Source organism: Poromitra crassiceps (genome assembly GCF_964638095.1).
Source record: "Poromitra crassiceps genome assembly, chromosome: 28".
Taxonomy (NCBI): domain Eukaryota; kingdom Metazoa; phylum Chordata; class Actinopteri; order Beryciformes; family Melamphaidae; genus Poromitra; species Poromitra crassiceps.
This window is the reverse complement of record NC_139651.1, coordinates 4,814,405-4,827,523: the sequence shown is the minus strand read 5'-3', so window position 1 is coordinate 4,827,523 and position 13,119 is coordinate 4,814,405. Positions and strand designations below refer to the sequence as shown.

At 44.1% G+C, this 13,119-nt stretch overlaps 1 protein-coding gene across 1 annotated transcript in view; it reads left to right on the top strand.

Annotated features, from left to right (window-relative positions):
* Positions 1-13,119, top strand: part of il16 (interleukin 16) — a gene marked incomplete at its 5' end in the record, with an annotated part of 65,773 nt that overhangs the window by 37,910 nt on the left and 14,744 nt on the right. Inside the window, 11 exon segments of the mRNA XM_083662456.1 lie at positions 1,201-1,338; positions 2,004-2,109; positions 2,989-3,137; positions 6,023-6,133; positions 6,649-6,763; positions 7,501-7,574; positions 7,753-7,990; positions 8,412-8,529; positions 8,936-9,068; positions 11,026-11,113; positions 12,249-12,502. Coding sequence (XP_083518582.1) covers positions 1,201-1,338; positions 2,004-2,109; positions 2,989-3,137; positions 6,023-6,133; positions 6,649-6,763; positions 7,501-7,574; positions 7,753-7,990; positions 8,412-8,529; positions 8,936-9,068; positions 11,026-11,113; positions 12,249-12,502 — 1,524 coding nt within the window.

The window sequence follows — 13,119 nt, the reverse complement described above, 5'->3', positions numbered from 1 at the left end:
CACACAAAAAAAAAAAAAAAAAAAGTTTTTTCTTTAATGAAATAATAACAGATCCGACCTGTCTGGCTAGGTGTGAAATGAGAATATTTACTTTCTCCTATCTACAGGGATCATGAGGGTCAATACGAGATGTCTAGTTGTTACACACACACCCCAAAAAATATCTATTTATATAATTTAAAGGGTTCCCAGTGCTTATGGAATTTCTGGAATGTCATAGACTTTAGAGTGGTTTATTCCATACAGGGAGTTGATGATTATCTTGGGAAGTCTGGGAGTATCAGAGATTTTTTCTTAGAAATGTTACAGGAATGCATGCAGAATGTATTTGACAACTTCAACACATTCATCATCACATTAGACTGGGCTTTTCAGCTCAGCGTTTGAAGTGGAAATCAGAGAAATGATATTAACAAACCCACTACTGCAAGTAGGAAGAATTTTTTGGTCATGGAACCTAGTCATGGAATTTTATAGCAGGATCTCGGGAAAGAATCTTACTACTGTAAGCAAACATATGAACTTATAGCTACAGCAACAGCTTGAATCATATTTTCAGTGAGTATGACTGTCATGCCAGGAACTACATTAATCAATTATCTTTCAATTATCTTCTTCACATGTCCAACAGTGTTTTCTTTGTCCCTGCCCAGCCGTGGTGGGACAGTATGAGCTGGTTTCATGCGTCATGAGGTATCCTTGCTGCTATGGAAGATCTCCTGCTAGGTGACATAACACTCCATCGTCCAACCAAGTCCCTTGAAGTCACTTTTTAAGAGGAGCAGAACGAGGGAAGAACGTCGGAGGAACGGAGCAGTAGGAAAGAATGTGTGCTGTGTGACGACTGGGCTCAGCTGATCCTGTTCTCAACACCGTCTCTGTTTTTCTTTCACAATGCTGGCAGCGCTCAAACAGCCTCTTTCAGTTGGTTCCCAATACCAATTCATAATATCCACAGCATATACAGAGACCGTTACTATGGAGACATGGAGCTACAAAACAGCCAAAAACGAATACATCCGATTTCTGATTCATGTTAGACAATGGGTCTACAGTACTATTATACTGAACTGAAGGTAGTGCAGCAGTAGATTCCCTGCCTACCAACAGTGAATATGAAGCAGATTTTCTTTTTCTTTTTTCAAACTAGTTGATGTTCAATTCAATGGAACATTTCCTCATGCCTTGTGTGTTCTGCAGGACATTTCCACATATGAAGACAATCTCCATTCCCAAAGTTTGACCACAATCCCACAGCACCCGGCACTCACTTCCCCATCTGATCTGCTCGGCTACACAGACAAAGACCTCATCATGGCCAACAACAACCACCTTAAGGTAACCCTCTCAGTAATCCCTCCCTGAGCGTGTAGTCTAGAGCAATTGGTATCGATTAGTGGTTGTTTGTCCAAGAAGTTAAAGATCCTATTTGGGGTTCCCCAGGGATCCATTCTTGGCCCTTTATTATTTTCGATTTATATTAATGACTTGGCCTCTATCGGTAAAAACCTTCTCCCTGTTGCTTTTGCTGATGACACTAATCTCATCGCCTCACACGATGATTCATTGATTGACAGTGTTAATGAGGAAATGTCTGCAGTTTTCAAATGGTTCCAACTGAACAAACTTACCCTCAATATCAGCAAATGTAACTTCATTATTTTCTGCAACAACAACAAATTCTACCCCAAAGAACAAGCTAAAATATTTATCCGTGGAAAGGAAATTCTCCAAGTCGCTTTCACCAAATTTCTAGGAATTATCGTAGATTGAAGTCTAAGTTAGAAAAATCATGTTGACCAAGTTTGCACAAGTTCAATGAAGATGCTCAGTATTTTGAGGAAGGTATGCTCGTTAACCCTTCTCATCTAACTATATGTATATCATCACCATCATATAAAATTGAGTAAGTGGGCTCTGTGTGTGTGTGCATGTGTGTGTGTGTGTGTGCGTGTGTGTGTGCATGTGTGTGTGTGTGTGTGTGTGTGTGTGTGTGTGTGTAGCTACCCATCCCAGAGGTGAATGAGGAGAGATGCTGGGAGTCAGATAAGACAGAGCAGAGCTCACAGGGACAGATGGCCAACAACAGGACACGATCCAATTCAACAAGTGTGTATCAACGACACACACACACGCGCTCACACTCACTCTCTCACACACACACACACACACACACACACACACACACACACACACACACACACACACACACACACACACACACACACACACACACACATACATCACACACACACACATACATGACACAGACACACCTAAAGACCCTGTGCTCCACTGTTGTGCTCCTGGATGAGCTCTCATTCGATGGAGGAAGCAGCCTGTGGAACTGGACACTGTCTGCTGCCTCTTACTCTACTTACTATATTCTATTCCCCTCATCTTCTCCCACTGACGCTTTGACTTCAGACATGAGACAAAGTAGCTGCATAAAGCTGTCTGTCTAGGTGCCAATTATCTATCGATTTGCCGATATAGGCGGGCAACATTGGAAGTTTATTAAAAATCTGATAATGGCCTGTCAATGTATAGTAACACAAACAATCTTGGCCAAATGCTGTCACCGAACAGTCAACAACCTATAGCCTATGTTACACCAAACATGCAGTCTCCATGGTTACATCACTAGCGGTCCTCACTTCCAACTGCTTCTGTCTTCACTAAGAACGCCATTATAGGCCGACTGGACTGCTTCTTTATGGCTGGGATTCAATGGGAGACTTTTACAGTCAGACCAAAATCTTCATCCGTATATTACATAGATTTTTTGGCAAAACAGCGTAATGTCTTGAAATTAGTCAAACGATTTCCACATGTGCAGTTTGGTAATATTGTAATTTTAGACAGTTGTAGATAATCTAAGATATAAAAAAAAATGCAGATGTATTTTCATGATTCGATAGCCTACATAAGCCCCAGTCAAACCCCTAACTTTGATTTGTGATCATATGATTCTGTGTGTGTATGCAGGCGTTCATCCTTACTGGATCGGGGATCTGGACAGCATCATCCTGAAGAGTCCGGAGCTGCAGTACAGCGCTCATCCTCACGGGAGTGGACTGTATGGAAACAGGAAGTCTCTGTCCCAGCAGCTGGAGTTTCCTGCCAGCGCCACGCAGGTAAACACAACACATCTCTCCCACCGTGTGTTTGACAGGTCACATGACACGCAGGTAAACACAACACATCTCCCACCGTGTGTTTGACAGGTCACATGACACGCGGGTCAACCTGTAATCTGATAACAGAGAGAGAGACTGTAATTAGTTACAGTTACATAAACACACAGATGTGGGGACAGAGGTTAGAGAAGCATACTTGGGACTGGAAGGCTGCCGCCAGCTTAAAGGAACCCTCCGCCCATTTTTAACCAGCTTTGTATCATTAGAACATCAGTAGTATATCAGAAAACTATAAACTGTTTTGAAGTCTGTCATTTAATTTGACAGTTATTGAGTGTTAAATTGTTACTCAAATTAATAACTCATTAACTCAAATCAACTCTCAATAACTGTCAAACTAGATGAATGATGAATAGTTTGACAGTTATTGAGAGTTGATTTGAGTTAATGAGTTATTAATTTGAGTTAGTGTGGACCAGTGATGTCACTGGTCCACACTTTAACACTCAATAACTGTCAAATTAAATGACAGACTTCAAAACAGTTTACAGTTTTCTGATATACTACTGATGTTCTAATGATACAAAGCTGGTTGAAAATGGGCGGAGTGTTCCTTTAAACTCCTGACTGGCTGGGTGATGTGAAAGGAGAAATCCACCCTCAGATCCTCTTACACCGATATCATTCTGTGATGTTCAACGTATAAGAGCAAAGTGAACGTCACTTCCTGCTTCAGCACTGTACCGGAGATTTTTATTTTCCCATAGTGTCACGAGTTAGAGGGGACCCAGATGCAGAACCACACAGGAGACAAGTTGAAAAGTCAAAAGTAATTTTACTAGAAGTATTTCTCAGGAACACAGGAGACACAAACCGAAATAATCCAGCAGTCACGGTAGGGCTTTCACACCGGCAGGGCTCCGTGCCGGTTCTGGTTCCCGAACCCAAATTTGAACCGCCCGGCTTGTTCAGACCGAAAAAATAATTGGTTCGGAACCTGAAAAGTTGGTTCTCAGCGGAACCAAAAAATAGTTGGTTTTTCCTTGGGAACCGTGACATCATCAGTGGGCGTGTCTCATTCTAGGCTGTGAAAACGAGCAGGAAGGAGAAAAAGGCAGTGACAACATGGAGAAAAATTATTTGCAGTGGTCTCCTGAGGAAACCAAATGTTTAGTGGGGATTTGAGCAACTGGTGTGAACACGGGCTGGTTCGCCAGAAAGCACCAAGGTTCTGAGACTCCAGAACGGAGCCAGAACCAGAACCGTGTGTGTCTGAAAGCGGTGTGGCACAGGAGAGCTTAAATACCAAGCTAAGAAATCAAAGTCAATGGGCGCCAGCTGGTGATGAGTAAAGCAGAGACAGCTGTGCAATTGAGACAGGAGACTTTGGCAGGAGACTTTGGCATCAGGGCCACCAGAGGAAGACTAGGGAGTAGAGGTCAGGGCTCTGACACATAGACATTTCCTAAAATGCAGATAGAAATTGTTTCACTTTGTCAAACCAAACGGTTCAGCTATATTTAGAATCGGGAGAGACCATAGATAGAACATTTCACTCGGACCGAAATAATATTTTCTTTAAACCCAATTTCTTTTTACATTTTGGTCCGAGTGAAATGTTATGCGCGAAATGTTTCTAAATATATCTGAACCATTTGGTTTGAATAAGGACAATTATTTTTATAAGCATTTTACTTAATGTCTATGGGAAAATAAATGAATGAATAGAGGAAGTGAGGAATAGAGAATAGAGGAAGCGACGTTCCACTTTGGCTCTCTATTTCTAGAGTTGTTTTGTGATGACATACTTCAGTTAAGTGATATATTTCCCAGAATTCCTTTCGAGTGCCAAAGTCACGCCCTCTTCCGGGTTCTGCATACGGACTAAGGGATTTCATCCGCCATTCATTTTTCAATCGTTTCGAAAAATAAAAAAAATACTAAAACCAAAAGCGATTCAGCTATATTCAGTGTCGGAGAGAGAGGACAGGTTCTTTCTTGGCCCATGCTACACCCTTCCACAAAGTTTCATGACAAATTGGCCCAGTAGTTTCTCCGTAATTCTGCTGACAAACGATAAAAACGAATGAAAACATCAGCCAGCGGAGGTAAAAATGTAGTACAAAATAAAGCGACGGTATTAATGGTTTCTTTGCTGACGTCTCATGGATTTTACTTGTGATGTATTGAGGATGCAAGCTCTTTAATAGGATCCTTGAAAGCGAAGGAACGAGAGCAGTCAAATGATTTCCACTCATTGCATCATCGTGTCATCTTGATCTAATTCATTTATCACCTCATACTGTGAGAGAGAGTCTGAGATGAACTACAGATGTGTTCAAAAAAACTTTTCCATCAGAGGAAGAGGCAGACTATAACACAGCAGCAACAAAACTTCCAACATCTGGAATTAACAACGAATCATGAGATAATGCCTTGCCCTGTGTGTTAGGGGTGGGGGAACAAATCGATACAGCATAGTATCATGATATTTGGTGGGCAATATATCGTGTCGTATCGAATGCCAAGTATCGTGATATTTTATTATACAAAATGTCAAGTGCATCATGCACCATTTATGACAGATTTTTATGACAGTGTTGGTCAGTCTGTCTGCTTGACAATCCCATTTTGCTCCAATAAAAATGATTTATTTCATTAGATAAAACAGATGTTGACAAAGTTTTTTACCTTTGGGGACATCATTTGCAGTTGAAAAAAGGTAATAAATCACAATATATCGCAATATCGCAATACTCAATATATCGCAACACTAGCATATTGCAATGTCGCAATACTATCGGATCGTGACTGAAGTATCGTGATAATATCGTATCGTGGGGCTGATTCCCACCCCTACTGTGTGTGTGTGTCCTCTGCAGCCTGTGCACCGCCCCTCCCGCTCTCTCAGCTCCGCCCAGCTGGTCCACTCCTGCAGTAACGTCCAAGCCTTCATCATCTGTAATATAGTACTGATGAAGGGTCATGGCAAGGTAGGTCTGAGACACCACTGTGCTCTACATTCAACAGCACAATGTCTCTGGGTCTGGTAGTGAGCAAGACACGATGCAGTTTGATTAGATATTTATTACCAAATGGATCACGTTGTCTGTGAAGATCTGAATTGATTCTAAAGCCACATGATCAGTATGCATGAATATGTTTTAGGAGGATGATTTTCTTGTGTGCCATCATGACACAAGTACAATTCTGGGGGAAACTATTTGGGATTTATTTTTTTTGGTCATAGCATAGACAATCCGTATCAATCCAAAAATAGGAGTACTGGCCTTCCAAAACGCAAAACAGTCCACTCAAGCCCTAGTCCTAGCCCCTATAGTATGTTCTTTTGTGTGCTCTGTTCTCACTTTATTTTGTATTTCCTTTATTACATTTATGGAATACAGTTATTATTGTGGTTGTGATGCATGTTATTACTAATATCTGTTATTTTCATACAGTTAGTATTAGCATTCATTGATGAGGGGTGCTGTGCTGCTGTGCCCAGGGTCTTGGCTTCAGCATAGTGGGAGGAAGGGACAGCATGTATGGACCGATGGGGATCTATGTGAAGACCATCTTCCCTGGAGGGGCAGCGGCTGCTGACGGAAGGCTGCAGGAGGGTGAGTTTGCATTCATTGCTAAAAGCAATATTTGTGACAAGAGAGGATTACCGAGTGCTCACGTCACGTGGAAGCTCCAGGGGGATGTCAGGTGCTCTTGAAGTTTAATATAAATTTTAACCAGCAAAAAGACACAATTTGCTTGAAGCACTCTCACACAGATTAAAGGATGAAGTAAAAAGCCTTTAGGGCATATAACAATTATTTAAAAAAGAAAAAAAATTGAAAGAAAAGAAAAAATTCAGACCGGTTTCGACCACGCAGGAAAGATCACGGGTGGAACGCAGTGATTTCCTATATCGACAATTAGCCAATTACTGGCCAGGTGAACAGGATAGCTTTGGCATATTCACAATCAATACATCAATACAATAAATCACAACAGGTCATGTGATTATCTATCACAGAAGCCACAGGCAAAAACAATTAAATAGAATGTAACTAGTAAGCTTTGAAGTGTTATGTTACTCATGATCCTCAACAATCCTCTAGCAGTCAAATGAACTCTACAGATAATATCTCACAATGACGCCATAGCAAATCCATCATGTATTCTTATGCATAATGCACTGTCTGTAATGCATGCAGTTTTTCAAATGTAATCAGAAACAAATCAGGCTCTTTTCCATTTGCCTTATCCATATCAGATATGTAAAAATACCACCAATGTGTTTATGTGTCATAGAGCAGCTCCTGTCTGTTGAGACTTGTGAGCTCAGATCTCTGTGTCTCTACAGGAGATGAGATACTGGAACTGAACGGCGAGTCTCTACATGGTCTGACTCATGACGACGCGCTGCAGAGGTTCAAAGTAAGGCTCTCGAATGAGAAATGCAACTGTACTCAAGAGCTTTTATCAAAGCGTTCTTCTGCTAGGGTAGAGTGGCAGCAGCAGGGTGGGGGGATGGGATAATTTGACTGGCTCTCTCTCTCTCTCTCTCTCTCTCTATACACTGTATATATATATATCTCTCTTTCTCTTTGTGCAGCAAATCAGGAAGGGCTTGCTGACTCTGGCGGTGCGGACCAGCCTGCGTGTGGGAGCCCTGTGTGGCCAGGCCCAGGTGGCCCAGCTGTGCAGGTCGCGCTCCCTCAGCTCCAGCACAGGCATGGCTCGGGTCAGCGCCGACATGGGCGACTACAACTACCTGACCCACAACACACTGAGCCCGGGTCAGCCGGCCAAACCCAGGGACCGTATCATGATGGAGATCACCCTGCACAAAGGTCAGCTTTCAGGTGAAGTGGTCAAGCCAGGAAGTGAAGCAGGCGTAACCAATACCATTAATTCATTCTATTTTCATTAATTCCATTCTATTTAGGTGTCCCAGTACCAGGGTCCTCATTCGTGTTATTGGTTACACCTGCTTTACTTCCTGTTTTACGACCATCAAAATTGTTGCTGTGAAAAGGGGAAAATGGGTTTCAGTCACAGCAGAGGGGATCTTGTTGTTTCAAATTGGTCCTCAAGATGGCGCCACAACAGTTGAGTGATGTCAACAGAAACCAACCTTGAAAACAGGATTAGATCGACAGTAAGTTCAACATCGACGGGATGTTCAAAGCATTTCGACGGCATATTTGCTATAATCCTCATTCAATAAGTAAGTCAGTGCACAAACCAAACTCTTCCTGCATGGTTTTCCAGAAGCTGGTGTTGGTCTGGGTATTGGACTGTGTTGTGTTCCCTCTGGTGATGGCTGCCCTGGTATCTACATCCACACCCTCTCTCCTGGGTCTGTGGCCCACATGGACGGTCGACTCCGGTAAGGAGGAAAAACGGATTCTCTCAAAACTGAGGAATAGCAGAGAATATATACAAGGGGTGGAAAGAGTATCAGAAAGACTGCCAAAATAGCGTACTGAAGTGGAGGAACTGTTATGCTGGTACAATTTTACTTAAGCAGGTGTAAACTATGTGTAATAAACATGTTCAAAGTAGCATACTTTTTTAAATGTATGCAAGTACAAGTTACTTAGTTATTAAAAACAAATAAACAAAAACATACAAACATACAACCATGACCATGCAATGCACAAGGACAAACCACAGAGTTTAATATGTGATATTACACAATGATGGATTATTATAGCTTTCTGATGCTAAACATTTTTTTTTGTATGAAAATCAAATGAACTTCTCCCTCTCCAAACTCTCGGTGTGGCCTTCAGGTGTGGGGATGAGATCATGGAGATCAACGACACTGTGGTTTACAACATGGCGCTGAACGACGTCTACACAGTTCTGAGCCAGTGCACGCCGGGCCCGGTCCAGATCATCATCAGTCGACACCCTGACCCCAAAGTACCAAAACACCTCCACTAACATAACACCTTGCCATGTGGCTCTACTGTTGTCACAGCTGTGTGTGCGGTTACATGGGTGTGTGTGTGTGTGTGTGTGTGTGTGTGTGTGTGTGTAAATCAGCCAAGCACATGGTCTCAAATGTTTCAGGCATAGACCATATAAAAAATAAGGTTAGTCGACTCCTGTTTTGAAGCCTCGAGTTTCGAATTTTGACGGGCCGGTATTGACTAGCACGGTCAACCTTCATAACAAACTCATGTCTAGGGGTATGTAACCGCACCAGGACCCATAACACGAGAAATAACAATGATTAGCAAGTAAGGCTGGTCTGTATTGAACTAGCCCCTCACCTGTTAGCTACTTTCGTAGCTCCAGGCACATCCCGGCACTCGACCAGGTGGATGTGTGGAGGTCCTAGCAGAAACCTTCTTAGGTTCAGAGAGCCCCATAAACATGGGACAAATGTTTATGGAGCATGTGGCCCACGATGGAATTGCAATTTTTTTTTTTTTTTTTTTTTACAGTGCACCTGAACGCAACATGCAAGATACCCGCTGAATAAGTGTCCAAATGTTCATGTCATTCTGGCCAATACTCCACTTCTGTTATAGCATTTCAGTCTCTGGAATATGGAATATCTTTCAATAATCTATGATTTAGCTGAATTGCTAAATTGTCAAATACCGCCGTCTGCTCGCTACCCAGGCACTTATGTATGTACTTAACCTAACTAACTATCCGGTGTGCACAACATTGTCAGACTAAACTCCGGCTGACACCCCAAAAACCTACAATCCGCTACAGAAAAATGTATATTGATTGTTTATTAACTGGCCCCTGGCCTTCTATCATTTCACGAAAGTGGCCCCCGGGCAAAGCAAGTTGAGTATCCCTGGTCCAAACAATACATAAACTAACATAGGCTATCACCAAACTGCGTTGCCGTCGCAACCGCCATCTTCTGACGACGTCACTTGAGAGCGCAGCGGGGCCAGTGTTGCCATATATGGACCCGTCTGGACAAAAGAAAATAGAAATAAATAGTTCCTAACCAATGCTGTGCTATGGTCATCTCTACTCTGACAAATAGTGACCGTAACATTGGCCATTTGGAGCCAGAAGCAGGTATAGCGCCCACAGAGCCACCTGCCATTGGTCCACGATTGGCGAGGAAGCTGCGGATCACTGGACATGCGACCTGTCAATCACGCCTCAAAGCATAGTCTGCTTTATCATCGATTTTACTCTAAATGGGACCATAATTCACAAAATGAACATTATGGTATATTAAAGAAGAGTTTGAAACTAGTGATTGAGAACATAAACTCATTAGGAAAGTGTTTACTGAGGTCATAAATCAAGTGAGAGGTGGGGTCATTTTCCCATTCACTTCTATACATCGCACTTGTTGGAGCCAGTGGAGTTGCCCCCTGCAGGCCATTCGAAAGAATGCAGGTTTAAGGCACTTGCGCATTGGCTTCATTTTTCAGAACCGGAGGTTGACCCTTGGTTTCAGATCTAGCTTTGTGGGGGGTTTTCTGGTAACTGCGCACTGACCTATTGGTTGTTGGTTTGACTTGACTTTTAGATTATTATGATGATTATGATTATTGTTATTATAGCCCATGCTCTGCCTTGGTTATATAGTATGTAATGCAGTTGGGGTTGAGAATGTACTGGATGTCAGGTATCAACAAGCTAAGGATTGCATTTGGGGTCAATCTAGAGATGCAGTTTGAGGGTCACAAACCCGCATTAATTCAATTTAACTAAATCAAAAAGTATGCTGATGTCATCAGTATACGTCACAAAACTATATATGGGACTTTTAAAATTGAGCTACGAGTTGCTCAACAATTTACCCTGGGTGTCAATATCTTCTGTCCTCATGTATAATACAACAATACGTAACACAATGCTTGAATCCTCATCCTGTGTGCGTTGTGTCTCCCAGGTGTCGGAGCAGCAGCTGAACGATGCCATCGCCCAAGCAGTGGAAAACAGCAAACTGAGGAAGGACAAGAGCCAGTGGAGTATCGACGGTAAAAGCTTCTTCATCCATCCAGATAACCAGAAAAATGGTGAAAGACCCCCTGAAGTCAAAAACATCTTCTTGTTCCTTAATGTTCCTACAGTTAGATGTTTGAGCTTCACTGTGCAGAATGATGTCCGTGCAGAGTTTGACACTAGAAGGCTGTTTCCACAAGCGTCTGCTGAAAGCGGAGCGTTTCTTTGTGCTCACTGAAAAGGCGAATTTCAACGAGTACGATTCGTGACATCACAAATACTGGAGCCAACTCCTGTCCAGTATTCAGCAGGAACAGTTAAAGCCCTTGCTGTGATTGGCTAGTTCACTAACAAAGACCACACCAAGTATAAAGAAAGGTTGTTTATTTTAAGTGAATGTGAGGTTGAACGGGGTCTTGGAACCCGAGGGTAAGACTGAGTGGGGGTAGCGTCTCGGGTGAAGTCCCGGCTTCACCGGATGAAGTCCCGGCTTCATCATGCCCCCCAGGTTCCTGTGCAGGAGAGGAGAAGATCCTGCAGATGACAGCACCGACCCTAACATGCATGTCTTTCGTGGTGGGAGGAAACCGGAGTACCCGGAGAAAACCCACGCGTGCACGGGGGGAGAACATGCAAACTCCACACGGGAAGGACCTGGGACCCAGGACCTTGCGTGAGGTGACGGTGCTAACCACTGGTCCACCGAGCCACCGGCGGACGAAATGGGGTTGGGAGGGAGGGTCGTGACGACTGAGGCAAACAGGAGAGAAGTCAGGGTAGGCGTGCTTATATAGGCTATCATGCAACAGGTGATTCAATTAATTTGTGGTTGAGTGCAGGTGGTTCAATTAGAGAGGCGCAGGTGATTGCAATTGAGGGGGAGAATGGTTGGTTGAACTTCAGTTATCACAATAACTCCATTTATGTTCTAGATAACCCTGATTGGTTGCTTTGGGGGGGGGGGTAAATGAGGCAGAAGGAGAGGAAGTCATTTTTAAAGATTTTAACAAGATAATTGAACTTTTTTGTGTGTGGGGGGAAAAACCATCAGACACAAATTATTATTCAAAGTATTTCATATACATCATAAAACATGACTTTAGGGGGTCTTTAAAAATGTAATGAAATAACAATTAAATGGATTGACGCATTTCCTGCCTCTGCCTCCAGGGCTCCGCAGGCTGGAGTCGTGCTCTCACAGCCGGCAGAAATGCGAGCGATGCCTGGAGAGGAGCTTCAGTCAGCTGACGGTGCGACGCGCCCAGAAGGCCATGAGCCGCTCCTGCAGTGACAGCACCACCACCACCACCACCAACAACCACCCCCACCACAACCGCTGCCTCAGCCCCACCCTCACCACCCACAACCTGCACAAGACACACCACAGCCCGCCCACCCGCGTCCACAGCCTCGACACACCCATGGTAGCCAGACACACCACACCACAACCTGCACAACACACACCACAACCCGCCCACCCACGTCCACAGCCTGGACACACCCATGGTAGCCAGACACACCACCCACAACCTGCACAACACACACCACAACCTGCCCACCCACGTCCACAGCCTGGACACACCCATGGTAGCCAGACACACCACACCACAACCTGCACAACACACACCACAACCTGCCCACCCACGTCCACAGCCTCGACACACCCATGCTGGTAGCCAGACACACCACACCACAACCTGCACAACACACACCACAACCTGCCTGCCCGCGTCCACAGCCTGGACACACCCATGGTAGCCAGACACACCACACCACAACCTGCACAACACACACCACAACCCGCCCACCCACGTCCACAGCCTGGACACACCCATGGTAGCCAGACACACCACCCACAACCTGCACAACACACACCACAACCTGCCCACCCACGTCCACAGCCTGGACACACCCATGGTAGCCAGACACACCACACCACAACCTGCACAACACACACCACAACCTGCCTGCCCACGTCCACAGCCTCGACACACCCATGCTGGTAGCCAGACACACCACACCACAACCTGCACAACACACA